Genomic DNA, 18,365 nt, shown 5'->3' on the forward strand with positions numbered 1-18,365 from the left:
GCGGCGGCTGCAGGATAATGCTATCATGTTCTATTATTAAAGGACCTCCAAGTTTTTTTGTTTTTTTTTTCTGAAATGTGATGGGGGGGTCGACTTACAATCATGTGAATACGGTATCTAACCCAAATTATGTGTCATTGCGAAGAGAGCATTCATTTAAGGTGAAAAAATACAGGTGCAGAACTGGCTTCTTCAAAATGTCTTTTTTCCCGAAAACCACTTCCGAAAGGAGCAAGTTGCCTGAGGATGTGGTGTCCATATTTTCAAAAATACTTTGTTTTCTTCTATGCTGTGATATTTTATATGTATCGTGTTATAGTGTTGTGTCTGTCACCGTGTTATTTTTTCATCACCTGCTGTGGTATTTTTGTATTGTGGCGTTAGGGGGACAGCCTTCTGTCCCGCACTCCCACTGTGCAGATGCAGTCTTCGCCCGCCAACCACAGCGGTTTTCGTGCTTGATCGGGGACGAAGGGAGAGACGACAATGCGTGTGCACTCGGATGCTATTTATTACGCTTGCAAAAAATACACGGAGCCGGCCAGCTAGCTACAAAACATCAACGAGGCAAGTGGAAGGCTGCGTAAGAAGTGCTTCCAACTTACCAGCTGGGGCAGGGACGCAACTTCAGCGGTATCGGTGGTGAACTTGTGCGCGGACCAAGATTGGTGGCCAGGTCTTCCTACGAATGCTGCATTCCTGAGGTGATGCCATCCCCAGGCATTTGCTGGGGGCGGCTGTGAGGGCGCACGTTTGCTGTGCTCACTTCACTGTCTAGAACCAGAAGTTTAGCGGCAGTGCTCGGGATGTTCCCGTGCGCCTGCCAAGGGAGGTGACGAGAGTGTGCAACCACAACTGCTCAAGGTGCTGGCCAGATCCCGAAGAGCCTCTCCTCGAATGGAGTTCCACATAGCCTTTTCAAGATGGTGCTCCGGTCGCTGCTTCCGCTTCCCCTGCAGTGGAGTTAGCCCTGCTACAGTGGCTAGTGCGTGTGCTGCTCCAATGCATAATGCTGATGATGGTTGACCACTTCGAGACGGAGGGGAAACAGGTTTCCGCAGTGTTTTTCTTCTTCTACAGCATGGCTTTGTGGGCTGGTTGGGGCATAGTTGACAAGCACATTGCAGTGCAGCAAAGATGAAGACAGAGACAAGCGCTGTATTGCCTGAAAATGCCTTCTGTGGGTATTACGATGAGAGTAGCTTTGGTCGAGTAAAGAGGTTAATGGTCAAACTAGTACATTCAAGTCCTGCTGACGGTGCTTGGGTATGCCCCTATCTACCAGCGGCCCTTCATGCCTTCCGGATGCCTAGACTTAACTGGTCACAGTGTACGGCTTATTACAGATACCTGCATACGCTGGCAGCTCTGTTAGCACCGGTTTCGAGCTCCACTTCTCGCGAGGCTGTGCAGCTTTGATTGTATTAAAGATGGCATTTGAAAATGTCACGCATAGTAGAAAAAAGCTATACAGCATGCACATGTCGCACAGCTCTCTTTTAGTTTAGAGCATTATGTGACATGGCATAAATTGTTTGTTACTCTTTTTTTTTTTGAGCCACTGAGGCTGAACAGGGACAAGCTTCTTAAATGAGTATCACGGACAGTTGAGCGAGTTGGTACATCATTTTAAAACTTTCGAAAGCGCTGCTACGGGGGACACCAAGAGAAAGAAAAATAAAACGATGGACAAGCGCTTGTCCTTCGTTTTTTCTCTTGGTGTCCCCCGTAGCAGCGCTTTCGAAAGTTTTAAAATCAAATGAGTATGGTTGCAATGCTGAACGTGCAACTGCATCTTTTTAAATCAAGATTTGGTTATTGCAGGCCTTAAGCAGTAGTTGCGCTCATGGTATCGTCAACAAGCTCCACACGCCTTACACGTGCTTGCGCTGCAGGGCAGGTTGGTTGGTACCACTCACATGCAACGATGCTGGTGAGCATCACGTGGCGTGGTCAGCTCTGGGTTCTGGGCAGTTGTGCAGGGACAGGCGAGGCTGAAATTAGGTACCCATGCTGGCACTCACACCAGTGAGAGAACAGGCCGATACGTCGAAAATCCTGTGCCACAGAGCACACTGCTGATCGGTGATGCATCGTGACCGAGCGTGGGACGTGTGGCCATGAAGTGCCTCCAGATGCTTTGGAAAGCTTCTCGGACATTCTGTGAGTGTCATTGTAGGGATTATAAGTGAGTATCGGTGAGGAGAGGCACAATAGAAGCACACCTTGCTGTGGTGGGAATCGGAAGAATGGAAGGTGCAGAGGTTTTAAAGGAATGCACGGGGGACCATACGATGTGATGCGACGGTTGCTTCCTCATTGCTTTTTGCATTCTGCTGCTGCGCGGGTGGGTCGAGGTTACTAGTTGGTGCACCACGGGTGAGGACTGCTTAAGCATTAGAAAATGGGTCACGGCCAAAGCTGCAAAAGCTGGGCCATCACTTAAGCGTTGATAAAAAAAATATCGCCATGAAAGGGATCCAAACCCACAGATCAGCTTCACTGCACGAGAGCACTATGCTATCGCCGCAGCCGATCACACCTCGTGTTAAACTGCAGCGCACTCTTACGCTGTGCATTGCTTGTCATCTTCTTCAACTTCCATATATGGAGCAAACAGATCAGATCAACTTAACCTCGACCACAGTGTAACCCGAGTCTCGTATCGTCGCCGGACATGCCTATAACCCAGCAAAGAAAAACTATGAGCCAACCAGGCTAAACACATGCTTTTGCATGTCTACTCATAGTTTTCATTTTTTTCTTTTGGCTTTCATCTCATAGTGCTTTTCAGGTGCAGAAGGGCTGGGAAAGAGTCACATGCCATCAGATAGTCTTGCCAGCCTTTTTTGCCTCTTTGCACAATGCTTCTCCGCTGTTGCCATCTTTCTTTCACAAACCTTTGTGCACAAAAACGCACTTTGTGTGGCTTCTATTCTCTTTTCTTCCAGGCACTCGTAATGACTGCATCATGTGGGCCTCTGTTGGAAGCGTTTTTCTTGCAGGCTTGCCTCCCGCTTCTTGTTTAAGACCACACAGAGGTCACAGTGGTTGTACCGTTTGTTGTTGGCAGCACGGCTGAACCCCGGCACCCAGCTTCCCTGGGCGGCCTCTCGGAGCTGCTGTGTGTGGCTGGCCTGGAGCGCCTGGAGCTGCGTGGGGCCCATGGCCTGGCCATCCTGCCACTTACCATGTCCCCCAACTGCCTGGCCCAGAGGTGCCATCAGCTGCGGGCTCTGGTCAGTTTCACTCATCATAATTGCCCTGTTTTCGTCTTATAACTATGGTTGAAAATCAAATCAATGCGTGAGAGTGAAAGCGGAGAAAATTGAGTTAATCTTTGAATGTTATCTTACAGAATCACATAATCTGGCCATAGCCTGACTGAATGCGGTGGCCACCATGTCCAGTCCAGCCATGTTCTTAAAAGTTTCAATTTCACCATGAGTTCTATCGATATCACTTCCTTTTGGCTTTGCATGTAGTGTTTTGGCTTCGCATGTAGCATCTGCGGACTGTGCCCCGGATTTCCTGTAGGCTTCCCAGTTTGTCGGTCTAGCCTGGCCATGTTTTTTTCCTAATCGGGAGGGTTTCTATATGGATGCGCAAAATGCAGTGGTCACTGCCTAGAGTTTCCCTGTCACCTTGTGATGAGGGTGAGCTTTCTACGATCAGCTTCTCTGGCTCGATCCCTGCCTTTCTGGCTTTCCGAAACGCAGCCCCAGGATGACGAGGCCGTTCTTGCCTGCTGCTTCTTCAGGCTTGGCGGGCTGTATACGTTAAGTAGGAAGATGCCTCTTGGCTTCTCTTTTGGGCAATGATTTCATTAAGAACATGGTCAATATGCGTACTGTCGATATCATGTCTGACTGTGGTGACAGCGCTAGGAGTAGGGTGGGGAATGTGGGGGAGGAGAGGGCACGCGCCACCACCATAGACCCACCGCAGAGGCCTATGTTTCTGCTGACATGTTCCCTCTCTCTGTCTCCCCCCCTTTGTTTCCCCTGGAAACGGGACTCCTCACCTTGCGTCGCCGGTGCTTTCTGCCATTCTGCCATCCCCGTTCCCGACATGCGAGAGGTATCGGCGCTGAAATCACGCGAGCAACCACGCGGTGGCGATGGCCGCGTACTGTTCGTGCCGTTTCTTTTTTTGCTATGCCCTATTATTTTTCCCTGCTTTTAAGCATGAACTGTTGTAATGCCATGTTTTATAGCGTTCCAAAAGAGAAAGCGCCGGAGATGCTCCGGAGGCGCTGGAGCACGGCACGTTGTGTCAGCTGTGGTCGCTCGTTGCGATTGACGTTGCTCTCATGTCGGTTCGTGCTTTATCATCACGAAACTTTCGCATGGTTCTGCCAGATTTCGAGTAACTCAGCACTAGCTGGCTGGTAGATGGTGTAGCCAGTTCGTTATTTCAAGGTCGGCCGCCGCAACACCTTCGTTGCATGGAGTCTCAAATACACGCGCTTGAATGGGGACAGCGTTAGGGAATTGAGAAACTTCGTAATATCGAGGAATTCACTATATGGAGGTTCGGTGTAACCACGTTTAACTGATATACATTTTTGTATGACAGTTCTCTTTAGGCGTACCTAATAATTGCTCCACAAGCAGCTTCAAAATCTTTGCCTAAGGCATGCCTGTTATAAATTTAAACCGTGCTAGAATGGCTGCATGCATAATAAGGCAAACAAATGTCTGTTCTGGATATGCAGTGGTCCTGTGGCTTCCACCCCTGAACAAGGATGAATTTTCCTACAACTGCGAAGCTTCTGAGAAAGCTTTATCTAGCTTTCCTTTGTTGCCGTATGTCAGTGCTCAAGTGGACGCAATTTGCAGCGACAAATTTACCTCCTGCGTCATAGTCATATAACACATAGATTGCTTGTCACATCACAGTTAATGCATGTCACATCATGAGAACTACAATTAACCATAATTTCATATCTAGCATTTGAGCTGCTCACTTTGAAAAGCATGACGTGGAGCTTACTCTCTCCTTTTTTGCATCACATCAAGAGAAATGCTTATGAAAATGAGATACATGAGTTGGCACACATTAGGGCATTGTACGCTCTGCCACATATGATTCTTATAAGTGGTTAAAGGTCAGTTCCCCTTTTGCCACGGCACTGCTGACGAAATGCCACGCCACTCACTGTTAATGCTGTTTCAGGCGCTGCTGCTGACCGGATTCTACTATCAGCCACTCGTTTCACCGAGATGCCTACCGGATTCGCAAGCTGCCGCCGCTGACTGGATTCTTGACCTCTGCAACCGTTGTACAGATTACCTGTGCCCACCTCAGCCGTTTTTGGAGGCGTCCAACCTTCTGACCTGGCAACACGCAACAATATCAGCTGATCAGGACACCTACATAAGGCGTGCGGTTTTCACCGTTCCCTTGGGTCACGGCACTGCTGACGAAATGCCACGCCACTCACCATTCATGCTGTTTCAGGCGCTGCTGCTGACCGGATTCTACTATCAGCCACTCGTTTCACCGAGATGCCTACCGGATCCGCAAGCTGGTGCCGCTGACTGGATTCTTGACCTCTGCAACCGTTGTACAGATTACCTGTGCCCACCGCTGCCGTTTTTGGAGGTGTCCAACCTTCTGACCTGGCAACACGTTACAATATCAGCTGATCAGGACACCTACATATGGCGTGCGGTTTTCACCGTCCCCTTGGGCCACGGCACTGCTGATGAAATGCCACGCCACTCACCGTTCATGCTGTTTCATGCGCTGCTGTTGACCGGATTCTATTATCAGCCACCCGTTTCACTGAGATGCCGACAATGAACTGGTCCTCACTATTTGCTCCAACTAATGATCCGGAAGCTCGGGCTTTCTTCCAGTGTTGTCTGGACTTCTCGTAAGTTCTGGCAGACGATCAACCCTTCGAATCATCCTGATATAACTCTTACTAATGCCGAAGGAGGCAGCGTTCCTGTGGCTGAATGCGCACAAGTTCTTAATGACGCATTCACATCAGTCTTTACCCGAGAAGAGGTTTATTCAGTCCCTGCTACTACGAATCATTCTAATACCTCAATATCCGAAATAGTCATTAGCGAGACAGGTATCTTATCTTTACTAAGGAAACTTAAAACAACATCAGCGTCTGATCACCTTGGTTTTAATAACAAAATACTCAAGAACTCATCTGAAGGTATCCATCGCATCTTGTCCGCTATTTTTTCGCAATCCCTTTCATCTGGTTTGGTTCCACGTGACTAGCGCCTAACTAAGGTTGTGCCTATTTTCAAGTCCGGTGATCATTCTTTACCACTCGATTATCGACCAATTTCATTAACTAGCACGATTTGTAAACTCATTGAGCACGTGATTCATTCGCAGCCTTTTAACTTTTTAGAACAACACAGCATCATCTTTAAATACCAACATGGCTTCCGTAAAGGGTACTCGTGCGAAACGCAACTTGCTGGTTTCATCCACTAACTTCATTCATCTGTTGATGCTGGAATTAAGTCGACTCCATATTTCTTGATTTTTCCAAAGCTTTCGACTGGGTACCTCATAACCGGTTATTAACCAAATTAATACTTCTTAATATTCACCCTCTTGTTATTGCATGGGTTAAAGATTTTCTCTGTTCCAGGTTTCAGTTTACTAGTGCCAATAGCTATAATTCGTCTCTCAGGCAGGTACATTCTGGCGTCCCACAAGGAAGCGTGCTTGGCCTCTTGCTTTTTTTTATATTTATTAGCAATTTGCCTAACTCTATTTCTTCCAGAATCCGAATTTTTGCAGACGATTGTTTAATTTATCGCAAAATTTATACTAACGAAGATCGCCTAGCCTTACAATCCGACCTCGAGACAGTAACAGCATGGTGCTCTACTAGGCTTATGCAACTTAACCTTTCCAAAACAAAATTTGTCTTTTACTAACCGAATGTCTCGTTTTCAAACAGCGTATTCTTTAAATAGCACTCCAGTCGGGTTGGTAACCACGTCTAAATACCTCGGTCTTCACGTTCATTCAGACCTAACATGGAACCATCACATTAACCTTATTCTTGCATCTGCTAATCGGTCATTAGGCCTCTTAAAACATAACTTAAACCATGCTCCCTCTCACCTCTGATTACGTGCTTACACCACTCTTATTCGACCTAAAATTGAATATGCTTCGGCTATTTGGGACCCTGATCAAGCATATTTAATAAATAAATAATATCGAATCATTGCAGAATCGCGTAGCTCGTTTCATCTACTCTGATTTTCACGGCATTCCAGCATCACAGCCTTGAAGAAACGCGCTGATCTGCAGGATCTATATCTCTGTTGTAAAGTGGCATGCTTATCACTTTTTCATAAACTCAATGCTTCATAATGACTTTTTTTCTTTGCCTTCCTCCATTTTTGACCGCCGCGACCATCCGTTTAAAGTTAACCGCTTGTCATGCCGTACATATAACTATGCACATTCATTCATTCCACGCACTATAACCAACTGGAACGCTCTCCCTTCAGATGTTGCTACCACCACTGATCCAGAAAAATTTTATTAACTAATATTTGCCACTACTTCTCCGTGACATTTTTTATTACAGTGTTATCTTACCCGTGCATTAGGTTTTTGTCTTTTATTTCTGTTATTGATGATTCTCGTTTTATTTTCATGCCGTTGTGGATAGACATTGTATAACTTGTATTAACTTTACTCTGTTAATGTTTCTGTTTCTTGCCATTTATGCTTCAATCTTTATTTTTTTTGGTTTTGTATTTTTATTCCAATGATCCATATGCTTTTATCTGTTTCTTGTTTGTAGTTTCTTGAATTTTTTGGCTATTTCTTTCTTTTGATTACTTGCCTGTATTATAAATATAAATAAATAAATATTCCAACTGGATTCAGCTCAGCTGCAAATCGTCCCTTAAACCACTTTGGCAAGTTCAGCATCTTTCCCTGAGTTGAATTCCTAATCTGGTATTCACACGTTGTGCACAACCGTAAACACTTCTTTCATCAAAGCCATTACATACAGAGGAAGCTGTGTCTGGTCACCAATTTGTCACAAAAATATTTTCTGAAGGCATGTAGGTCCACACAGTCGGCAGTGAGCAATGAGAAAAAGACACGATGCTCAAGTGACAGCTGCCATGCACATTGTCGTTTTCACACAGGTTACACAATACCGTCGACACACCATCACAAAAACGTGACTCTTCAGAAATAGTGTCCTGAGCAATTACGACGCGATCTTGGCTGCAACGGCCGTTGTGCTGTTTTATAGAAGCGTTGTGTGTGTCCCTTCTGTCTGCATCCGTGTCTCTGTGCTGTTATAAGAAGCAAGAACCTCTTGACAACGTGAGCAAACAATATGCGCCTGCAGCTCTGAATGTGCGTCCATGTGTGGTGGATTTCAAGAAAATAAAACAAAGATGTAATAATAAAAACTCTTAAGATGGCTGAGAGAGAAGGTACGGAGCTTATGTGAATGTTTACCGCACAATATCATCTTCCAAGAACACGAAAGTGCTCAGGTTGCTCACCGAGTCGAACTCAATATGGCCACCAGCATGGCGCTTTGCTTTCCGCGCAGCTGTCGTAAGCTGCCTTGGCTGCCTTCCTTGCAGCCCCAAGGGAAAAAATTGAACGTGTTGCTACGGTGATGTGGTGCGCTTTCTGACTGGTGGGCGGAGCTGCCCGAAAAAATCGTACACCGGACTGGAGTTCGCTAGTAGTCAGGGACTGTCCGGGACTGAAAATCAAGTGTGCCCATTGTGATGTTGGTTGGTTTATGGGAGTTTAATGTTTCAAAGCGACTCAGGCTATGAGAGATGCCATAGTGGAGGGCTCTGGAAATTTCGACCACCTGGGGTTTTTTAACGTGTGCTGGCATCCCACAGTACACGGGTGTCTAGAATTTTGGCTCTATCGAAATTCAACTGCCGCAGCTGCACCACTGCAGCAGCTTACCTTTGTTTTGTTTTCATGGGGTTTAACATCCGAAAGTGACTCAGGCTATGAGGGACACCGTAGTGGAGCGCTCCAGATAATTTTGACCATCTAGAGTCCTTTAAGGTGCATTGACTCAGGTTTTGTGTATCCATTCCACATCGCAACGTAAGCCGTCGTGGTGGCTCAGTGGTTATGGCACTCGGCTGCTAACCCGAAAGACGTGGGTTCAATCCTGACCATGGCAGTTGCATTCGATAGAAGTAAAAGGCTAGAGGCCTGTGTACCGTGCGATGTCAATGCACGTTGAAGAACCCCAGGTGGTCAAAGTTATCTGGAGGCCTTCTCTATGGCATCTCTCTTTACCTGAGTCATTTTAGGATATTAAACTATAAACCAAACGAAATTAAAGGCTAACAGCACTTGGATCTTGTCCTTCTTTTGGTCATGCTCGATAGCCTTTGGGTTGATGACTCCTACAGCTTCCATTTGTATTTCCTGTTGAGGTTGAAATGAGCGCCACTCTAACATGCACCGTGGTATTCTATTCCTTGCCTGCAGTCACTGGTAACGGTGCAGAACATGACCCCAGAAGTGGTGTTCCTCATCAGCCTCCTGCATGGACTGGAGGAACTGCACCTGGGCGAATGCATCAAGTGGTCTGAAACGGTGCGTTTGAAAAATGCCAAGAGTGTGAAAGGAATCCGATCACGATGGTTTTTAAGGTGTGAGTGTAAATTTTAGAGCAGATATAGTACCTGGGTTGCCTCTGGTACACAAAATCGTTTCAGGGCAAATAACATTTAAAATGAGCAAAACACTACAATGTTGATTCCTGCATTGTGGAGCTTTGTGTTACGGTGCGAACCGAGCTAGTCCTGTGTGGCAGTGCAAGGCCTGACAAAAAAGTGCACGAACCTTGTGCAAGCAACCACCTTGATAACTCCATCTCTGCAACGACTCAGATTACATCAGGGGCAGTGTTTAAGCCTCCCCATTATCAGTTCACAAGAGTAGTCTGAGAGGCATTCTGTACTATTCGTATAGAAATCAAACAAGTATGCAATCTGGAACCAGAGAAGAGCAGACTTCTGTATGCACTTTATGCTTAGGCATAAAATAGCCTCCAATGCAATGATGAGTGTATGTAAGATAATGCATGTTAAAGAGATGCCCTGCTTTCTTGTTGCAGTCATTTCTCAACATCAGCAAACTGAAGAAGCTTCGAAGGCTGACGCTCGAGCATGGCGAGGACAAAAGTGGTTTCCGATCGATGCTGCTGAGACTAAGCAAGTAAGCATGGAGCCAGCTTCACATGTGTGCTTACTACAGTCGTGCCTCGTTAATATGGACACTGTGGTTCCCGAGTAAAAGTGTCTTTAAACAAGTTGTCCATAATAGCGAATCATGGGGAAAAACAATATTTTTAAAGAAACTTTTATGATTACAGACTGCTTCTGTGTACATTGGCGGGCAGTGAAGTGGACATCGGGCAATCTTAGCAGCTCTAGGTGCAATATTCAGGTCGCCTTTGTCTTGAAAATCATGCGGTATAGGTTGAAGCACGTTTTAAGCGCCCAGCTGTCCATGAGGAGCATGATTGGTATGATGAAGTATCTCCTACTATGAATGTTCACATCCCAAGAATTCTGTACTCACTCAGCTGACAACTTCTGGATGTGGTTTCCTACGGAGTATACAGATAATTTTTCTTTTCGTAGCCATTCATGCAATGCGGCAAATGGTAAGGCGCGTCGACCTGTCACTTTGCCACAGTAAAGCATGAAACCGCACGCACAGAAAAAGGCCATTACTGCGACATTTGCACTGCCTTTCGCCAGTGTTCCGCACTCAAATTATAAGGGGCGGAAAATCTGGTAGGGGCACTCGAGATTTTGTTTTTATCATTGTCCATATTAACGGGACAAATATGGGTCCCAATGGGCTGTGTGCATTTTTGCCCTGTCCATTGTCCGGACAGCGAGTTTCCATATAGGCGAGACATATATACATCGAAAAGGTTTGATCCTCAGAAAAATTGTCCATAATTCGAGTCGTCCATATTAACGGGGGTGTGCATAACCCCCTAGTTTGGCTATCAAGACGTACAATTTATTTTTTCCTCGCTTAGTGAACGCACCCTTCCTTTCAACACGGTCCGGTTATGATGATAGTTAATGCTAGCGGGCACACTTTTCTGAATTGCTCAATATTATAAGCACCATGTGATGAATGTTAGGTCTGCAGTACCGCATCCTGGGGATGAACAACCAATAAGAATGTTCCTCGAGGAATTCGAGAACCAATAGAATCCATGTGCAGTCACAGAGGATTTCTCTTTTTGATCTGCCAATTTAAGGATTGCTCCAGTTGCTGTAGGACTTAGTGCTGAATGCTCTGAGTTATGTCAAAGTGAAATCTAGCTGTTTTATTGAATAGTAGACAGAGGCGACTACCGTATTTACACTATTGTAACTTGACCAATTTTTTTTTATTTGAAAATCCGAAGGGGAAGGGGGGGGGGGGGGGGGGGGGGGCTCGACTTACAATCGAAACCAAATCATAGCACCATAAATAAAGGGGAAATAAATGAAATATCAGGGATCCTACATAATGGTTTTAATTTTGTTTTCTCTACGGCACTACCCAGTAGCATTCGGCTATTGTGCCCGCTTTTTCGAAATGATTTTTTTTTATTTTCAGCTGTGCACTCGGTGCTCAAGGGAGTGTCAATTGTTGATGTAAGGGCTGCTGTTCCAATCACGGCGGCACTGCCACTCAGAACGGCAGCGCTTTCGGGGAGTGATGGTAGCTGATGGGAAAGCCAGTGATGCTCATGCATAGCATGCATAGTTTCTCTTTGTCTCTACTTGATGCATCTGATGACTGCCAGCCACATTTTGCCAGTTTTTAATAGTACTTCATCAGTCGTTATTTGTGCTTTGGGCCCGGTAAGCACCCGGCGCTCGTTCATGACTACATTCAAAAAGCTGTCATTCTTTATTCCAAAGAAATGAAAACTGTGCGCAGGGCTGCAAGTTCGACATCTTGGAACAGGTGGTACAGGTGTGGCAGCTGCAGCGAGGCAAATTTTGAAACTATTCCACGCAATGGTATGGTGTGGTTGTTCGTGAAGTGCGAGATTTCGCACGACGATGGCGTGCTGTGGTTGTTTGCGAAATGGGAGATTTCGCTAGACGGCGACATTACGACGACGTGCTGTGGGACTGCAGCGTTGATGGCGATGGCAGCGCTAGTGAGGACGATGGCTCAAATGCGGACTAGTAGCCCAGTGACTAAAGCATCTTAACGCGAGAGTGTTAAAGAGCTTGTGAGGTGGAAAAGCCACCAGTTCAATAGTCCAAGGCTGCCACAGCTCCGTCATGTTGCTCTTCTTGCTGGCCTTAAGCAGCTGCTCTGTAATCGCGCAGAACTGGGAGCGGCACCCCCACCTTAACCCGCATACGACGGCTGATGGCAGTTGCTGATAAGCGGCGGCGGCCCGATCATGCTATCTCATTCTACTCTTAAAGGCATAGCTTAAGCAGCCTCCAAATTTTTCATTTTAGATTGTGCCCACAGGCAAGCCCTTCTCTTTTTTTTTTCCTAACATGCGATGTGGGGGGTTGACTTAGAATCTTGTAAATATGGTACAGTCGACCCCGGATATATCAAACTAGAAGGGGATCGCGAGAGGTCAACACATAAAAAAATTGCCAATAGATAAGCTTGCCTGTAGCCTAGTGGCAAAGATAACGGAGCACCCATGCTAGCGATGTGCTTCTGTGAGGTAAAAGTGCTCTCGAGCATAAAAACTGTGCTTAAGAGTGCATTTGTTTTATTGAGAATGTGAGTCATACCTGATAAAGTATTCATTCCGCCAGCCTACATTTTCTCCCATTTTTACTGCTTCAAATTTTTAGTACACTTGTAGTGGCCCTTCCCCACATTTAGTCATTGTGTGTTTGTTTTAAACCCTGCTTTATGGCCCACCGGGTTTTGAGCTGCCTGTATGTATATGCATCTGCTTCGTCATCCTTGTGGCTCTGGGAGGTGAGGCCACAGAGTGAACCATCCCAAAATGACAGAGTCTCCCTAGACATTCGTATCCTCATCGACTCTGAGGAGGTTGGCACATTACTGGTGCAGACTACTCTATCGTTAGTAGTAGGACTGCGACAACACTGAGGAAAGTTACGACGTCATGGGAAGGGGACGCAGAATACAGTAAAAGCTCGTTAATTCGAACTTCAGTAATTCGAATTTCGGGATAATTCGAACCGTACTACTTGGTCTGGCCTAGCTTCATAGAAGTCCATGTATAAAAAAGCCCGTTAATTCGAACGTGAGTTGGTTCTGCCACGGTTAATTCGAACGACGCGCCGCCGCGCCTGGGCGGCGTGCCGCCTGGCATATGGCCAGAGCAGGCCTTGTCGCGAGGCTGCAGCGGTTGAGTTGCCTCCAAAATGGGGGAGAGAAGGTAAAAGAGGGTAAAACCGGTGCCAGCACCCGGCGCAGAGGCTGGAGGGCAAGGGGTGGCAGCTGTGGCAACAGCTACGCCCTCTCTCTACCTCCGAGAACTGCAGTTTCCGGTTTTGAGCCGCCGATCTCAGAGGCCTAAGAATCTTGTCGTATAGCTGCAGTTGTTAACCGATGGATGGCGCAACCAGCACAAAAAATACAGCGAATCCAGTACATCGCAGCTCCACTAGCACTCGACTGTAGCTGCAGTTGTTAACCGATGGATGGCGCAACCAGCACAAAAAATACAGCGAATCCAGTACATCGCAGCTCCGCTAGCACTCGAGAATTGAACGAATAGGAGGAGCCTTCGTCAACGTCTTTGTCCTGAACTCGCGGTGGTCTCGGCCGCTTTCGGCAGCCTCGAGTTTTCTGGTTTTCGGCGCGCTTACGACCTTTGTTGTGCGGATCGCTTGAAAGTTAGGCCTCGGTGGTGTGCTTCGCCGTGCTGACGTGCGGTTTCAGAATGGCGTGCGCCTGCGGTAAATACCGCGCCAAAACACTGAAGGATAAATGCGACATCTTACGGGAAGTGGACGCTGGAGTCTTGTCGAAACAAGAAATCGCCAAGAAGCATGGAATACCGAAGAGCACGCTGTCCACTTACATAAAAAATAAGAGGGCGATTGAAGACGCCTTAGAGGCAGAAGTTGCCAGCGAAAGGAAGAGGATGCGGCTGGCAAAGTACCCCGACCTCGAAAACGCGCTTCTCCTCTGGATTAAGGAGATGCGTGCTCAGGACATACCGCTGAGTGGCCCCGTCATAAGGCAGCGGACTTCGCCCTGCGGCTGGGCTACGACGACTTCGCAGCTTCAGAAGGGTGGCTGCACCGCTTCCGTGAAAGGTACGACCTTGTGTTTCGTGCGGTGTCAGGGGAGATGAAGGCTGTTAACTTGGAAACATGTGAAAGTTGGCGCTCCGGGGTCCTACAAGGCTACCAACGGAAGTACTCTCCGCAGGACATTTTTAATGCTGATGAGACAGGCTTATTTTTCAAGTTACTGCCCGCCAAAACGATCACGTACAAAGATGACAAGTGTACGGGGGGTAAACGAAGCAAAGAGCGAGTAACGGTGATGGTTGCGACAAATATGACCGGAAGTGAAAAGCTACCGCTGTTCGTGGTAGGAAAGTCGAGCAATCCTCGCTGCTTCAAGAACATCAGGTCCCTCCCAACAGACTACGTGGCAAACAGGAAGACTTGGATGACTGGAGAGTTGTTTAAGCAGTGGCTCATGAAGGTAGACAAGAAGTTCGAGCGCTGTGGCCGCAAAATCCTTCTTCTTGTCGATAACTGCTCTGCGCACAAGATTGAAGTTCAAACGAATGCCGTTGAGTTGGCCTTTCTTCCAGCCAACACAACGGCAGTGCTGCAGCCCATGGACCAGGGCATTATAAAAAATTTGAAGACATTTTATCGGCGCCACATACTAGAAAGAATTATTCTATGCCAGAATTACGAAGTGACGCTCTTGAGTGCACTGCATATGCTTGTGCGTGCTTGGGAACAAGTGACAGGGGCTACAATAGCCAATTGCTATCGCCACTGTGGCTTCACCACGCAAGGCGAGCACGTGGACGAGCCACCTGCGCACGGAGACTGCGTCACTAGCGTCACCGCTCCCATGTCGGACGTTCTGAAAGACGTTTCCTTTGCCGACTACGTAGACGTGGATGCGAGCGCAGTTGTCTGTGGTGTGACCACAGACGAGGACATCATTTCCCAAGTTAAAAACATAGAGCCTGTCGCTGCCAGTGACGACGACGAGGAAGACGACGAGGCACCGGTGCGGCCCTCCGCTGCGGAAGTCATGGCCGGACTTAATGCCGCCCGCCTGTTCTTCAGTTTTGAAGAAAGCGAAGAGGAAGCCTTCCGCAACATTCGCTCTTTAGGGCAAAAAGTGCTTGCTGTTGCCTTCAAAGAAAAAAAGCAGACCACAATTACGGATTTTTTCAAACATTAAATTGAACTGGCGCCATGCCCTGCTGCTTCCTGGTCGCGGTGTCCTGTTTTTCTTCATTGCTTTCGTTAGTTCGAACTTCGTTTAATTCGAACTGAGATGGCGTCCTCTTGCGGTTCGAATTAACGAGCTTTTACTGTACGTACAGCTAGAGGCCATGTTGTTATACCGCTCGGTATGTGCACAACCAGAGTTAACAGTGCATGGTTGCATGTTTGTGGGAGCATTCCTCATTTTGACAGAATGCTCTCGAGATGTGATCTTTGGCATTGACTTGCTTTGCAAACATGCGCCACGATAGACCTTTAGAATCGTGTTTTAACCCGAACTGGCTAGTGAAAAATCCACCGATGATAGTTTCTGAGCCGGACTGCGTAATTCTAATGAAACATGCGGGTATCCTGGCTAGGGTCACCTGCGATTGAGTCACATTGGGGACAGTGTGTTGTTGAGCCAAATATCACTCTTTTGCTTGCCCTGGATGTTTGCATAGAGGGAGGGTTGGTTCTTCTTTATGACTGTTGCTCAGAGGTACTGATTACCAATTCTAGTATCACCATTTGTTTTGGGGCACAACCATAGGTCACGTGTTCAGGAGGTGGCTTTAAATGACGTCGACGCAAACGCAGCCCTCCCGCTAGGAGAAAAGCAGCAATTACATGCTCCAGTTTAAAGACTGCTTTACCTTGTTGTCTCTCAGATGCCAAGCACTAAATACCTGATAATCACACATTATGGTGCCCGCTCAGTACATGAGCAGCCTTATCGTGTCTGTCCCAGAGAGGGAGGCTGTACAGACTCATTGCAAAGAGATGCTCAGCAATGGCATAATCCTACCATCGAACACTCCTTGGTTGTCACCAGTGGTTCTCGTGAAAAAGAAAGATGGAACACTGCACTTCTGTGTCAACTACAGGAAGTGTGACAAAAAGATGTTTATCTGCTGCTGCATACAGATCCGGTCGACCTACGAAGCGGATATTGGCAGATGGAAGGTGATGAGAGGGACCAAGAAAAAAAGACGCGGTCTCTGTGAATTTCGTGCGCACCTCTTCGGGCTCTGTTGTGCACTGGCAACGTTTCAAAGAATGATGGCTACTGTGCTCACCAGCCTCAATGGCAAACATGCCTTGTATATCTCGACGATCTACCGTATATTGCTGATTATAATTTGACCTTCTTTTTTTTCGAAAAATGACCATCCGAAGTTTGGGTGTCAACTTATATTTGGTGTCGTTAATCGACCTATATGCCGGGTCAAAAATAGAGTTGGTTTCGTGCCCTCTTGAAGGGGCAGTGTGTTGACTTTTGTCGACCATAGTTCCTTTGCAGCAATTGAAAGCCTCTTGCCCCTAAAAAAAATGTATACGGGCAGTGCAGCTGGGAAACACGACAGAATGATTTGAAACAATTTTTCATTACAGAAGTGTTCCTTTCCTTTGGTAGTTGGTGTCTCCAATTGCAGGTGCGACGATGACTGCCTACTGCCTAGGAAATAATGAGCATGACATTTACTGAGACGTGCAGGTTCCCTTAAAGCTATGGTTTAAAAGAACTAGTTTAACCCTTTATAAGGCGCAAGCGGTGTGCGTGTCTGACATACATACAAATGGCAAAATTACACTCTCTAGTATTGAATGACAGCACTTGAAAAAAAAAAAAAAATTTGGGTGATCAATTTGATTGATAAGCAGGAAATGTGATAGCATGCTTCTTTCACTCTGCAGTCAATTCTAGTTGTGATCCTATCGAATTCTGGGTTCATTGGCTTTCATTCTCCAGTGTATTCCAATTCTGATTCTTGTCAAATGTGAACTACGTAACTAGGCACATTCATAGATGGCGGCGAGTAACCCTACCAGTGCAGCGATGTACCACTGCACTGGAAAGCGGTTCTTTCAAATGACGCCACAGGTAGGGATTGTGAGACACAGGCTGGTCTTCCCGAGCAATGTTTAGAAGGAGTAGCTCCGCGAACTTGATTTTTGCACTGACAGTTCTTTGGGAGGCTGTATATTTTGCACGCAGGCCTGCTGTTGCCTGAGTAGTTTTCTCCCTGTTGTCCCCTACAGGTGGAGAAGGTGACGGTTGACAGGTGGAGAGAGGCAAATCTCTCTAAACGCCACCTATAGTCTAATACAACTTAGGTCTACAGTGAAGCCCCACCCACATTCAGAATCGTCGCACAGAGTTTTTCCACGACAAAAAAAAGTAGTGCATTGTTAAAACTCGTCTTGTAACCTAAACAAGGAGCTAACCGCAAGAAAAAAATTTATAAGCTCTAGAATTTTTGATGCCTGGCGTCTTAATATAATCTCAGTAGAACCAGCACAAATAGAACAACGGAAAAGAAACAAGGAGGCCGACACGGACAGTTTTCGGCTTCGTGGCCCTCCGAATGCTATTGCATTAAAAGGGTACACAGTCCTACTAGTTACCTCGTAATAAGGCTTCAAATGTGGTACATCGCCCTGCAGGGGCATCTGCAACATGCAAATGATGATAAGTTGAGACACCACCATTTCCCGAGCATCTGCAAGGACATCCCCGCAGGGGGATGATGGTAAGCAGTGTGTACCACCACGGACCCGAGCACCCATGCTTAGTCGTGCGTGGCAGCTCTGTGTACGGGGAAAAGGGTATCCTGGTGGTTGAGCTGATGCCAAGCTTAGGGACCCTTAAGGCCCCTCGGCGGAGGTAACACACCACTTTGTCCCCAGCTTCCTGTAGACGGAACCTCCACCCTGACCCGACCGGGAGAAATCAGCAGTTGCCTTTACCTATCCTCCCCTCCATCTTTCTCTTTCCTATCATTTTTCTCACAACATTCCTCCTCTCTTCTCAGCTTTTCACTTTTCATGGCCTGCGGGGTTTAACCTTCTATGGCGAACTACCCTGAGTTATGCCACATTTGGTTAAAGTCGGAATGTATAGCTGGCATATACCCC

The 18,365-nt window shown here is 46.8% G+C and overlaps 1 protein-coding gene across 26 annotated transcripts in view; it reads left to right on the forward strand.

Moving 5' to 3' along the window:
* Positions 1-18,365, forward strand: part of LOC144132256 (uncharacterized) — a 317,492-nt gene that overhangs the window by 265,271 nt on the left and 33,856 nt on the right. For 13 of the 26 annotated variants that reach the window (XM_077664524.1, XM_077664530.1, XM_077664535.1 and 10 more), the window contains 3 exons: positions 3,074-3,239; positions 9,496-9,603; positions 10,127-10,227. In XM_077664524.1, coding sequence (XP_077520650.1) covers positions 3,074-3,239; positions 9,496-9,603; positions 10,127-10,227 — 375 coding nt within the window. Of the gene's footprint in view, positions 1-420; positions 568-3,073; positions 3,240-9,495; positions 9,604-10,126; positions 10,228-11,964; positions 17,062-18,365 lie in introns of those variants that run through there. The other 13 variants (XM_077664514.1, XM_077664518.1, XM_077664513.1 and 10 more) reach the window with 3 other exon arrangements.

Source organism: Amblyomma americanum, chromosome 5 (genome assembly GCF_052857255.1).
Source record: "Amblyomma americanum isolate KBUSLIRL-KWMA chromosome 5, ASM5285725v1, whole genome shotgun sequence".
In the NCBI taxonomy this organism is placed as follows: Eukaryota; Metazoa; Arthropoda; class Arachnida; order Ixodida; family Ixodidae; genus Amblyomma; species Amblyomma americanum.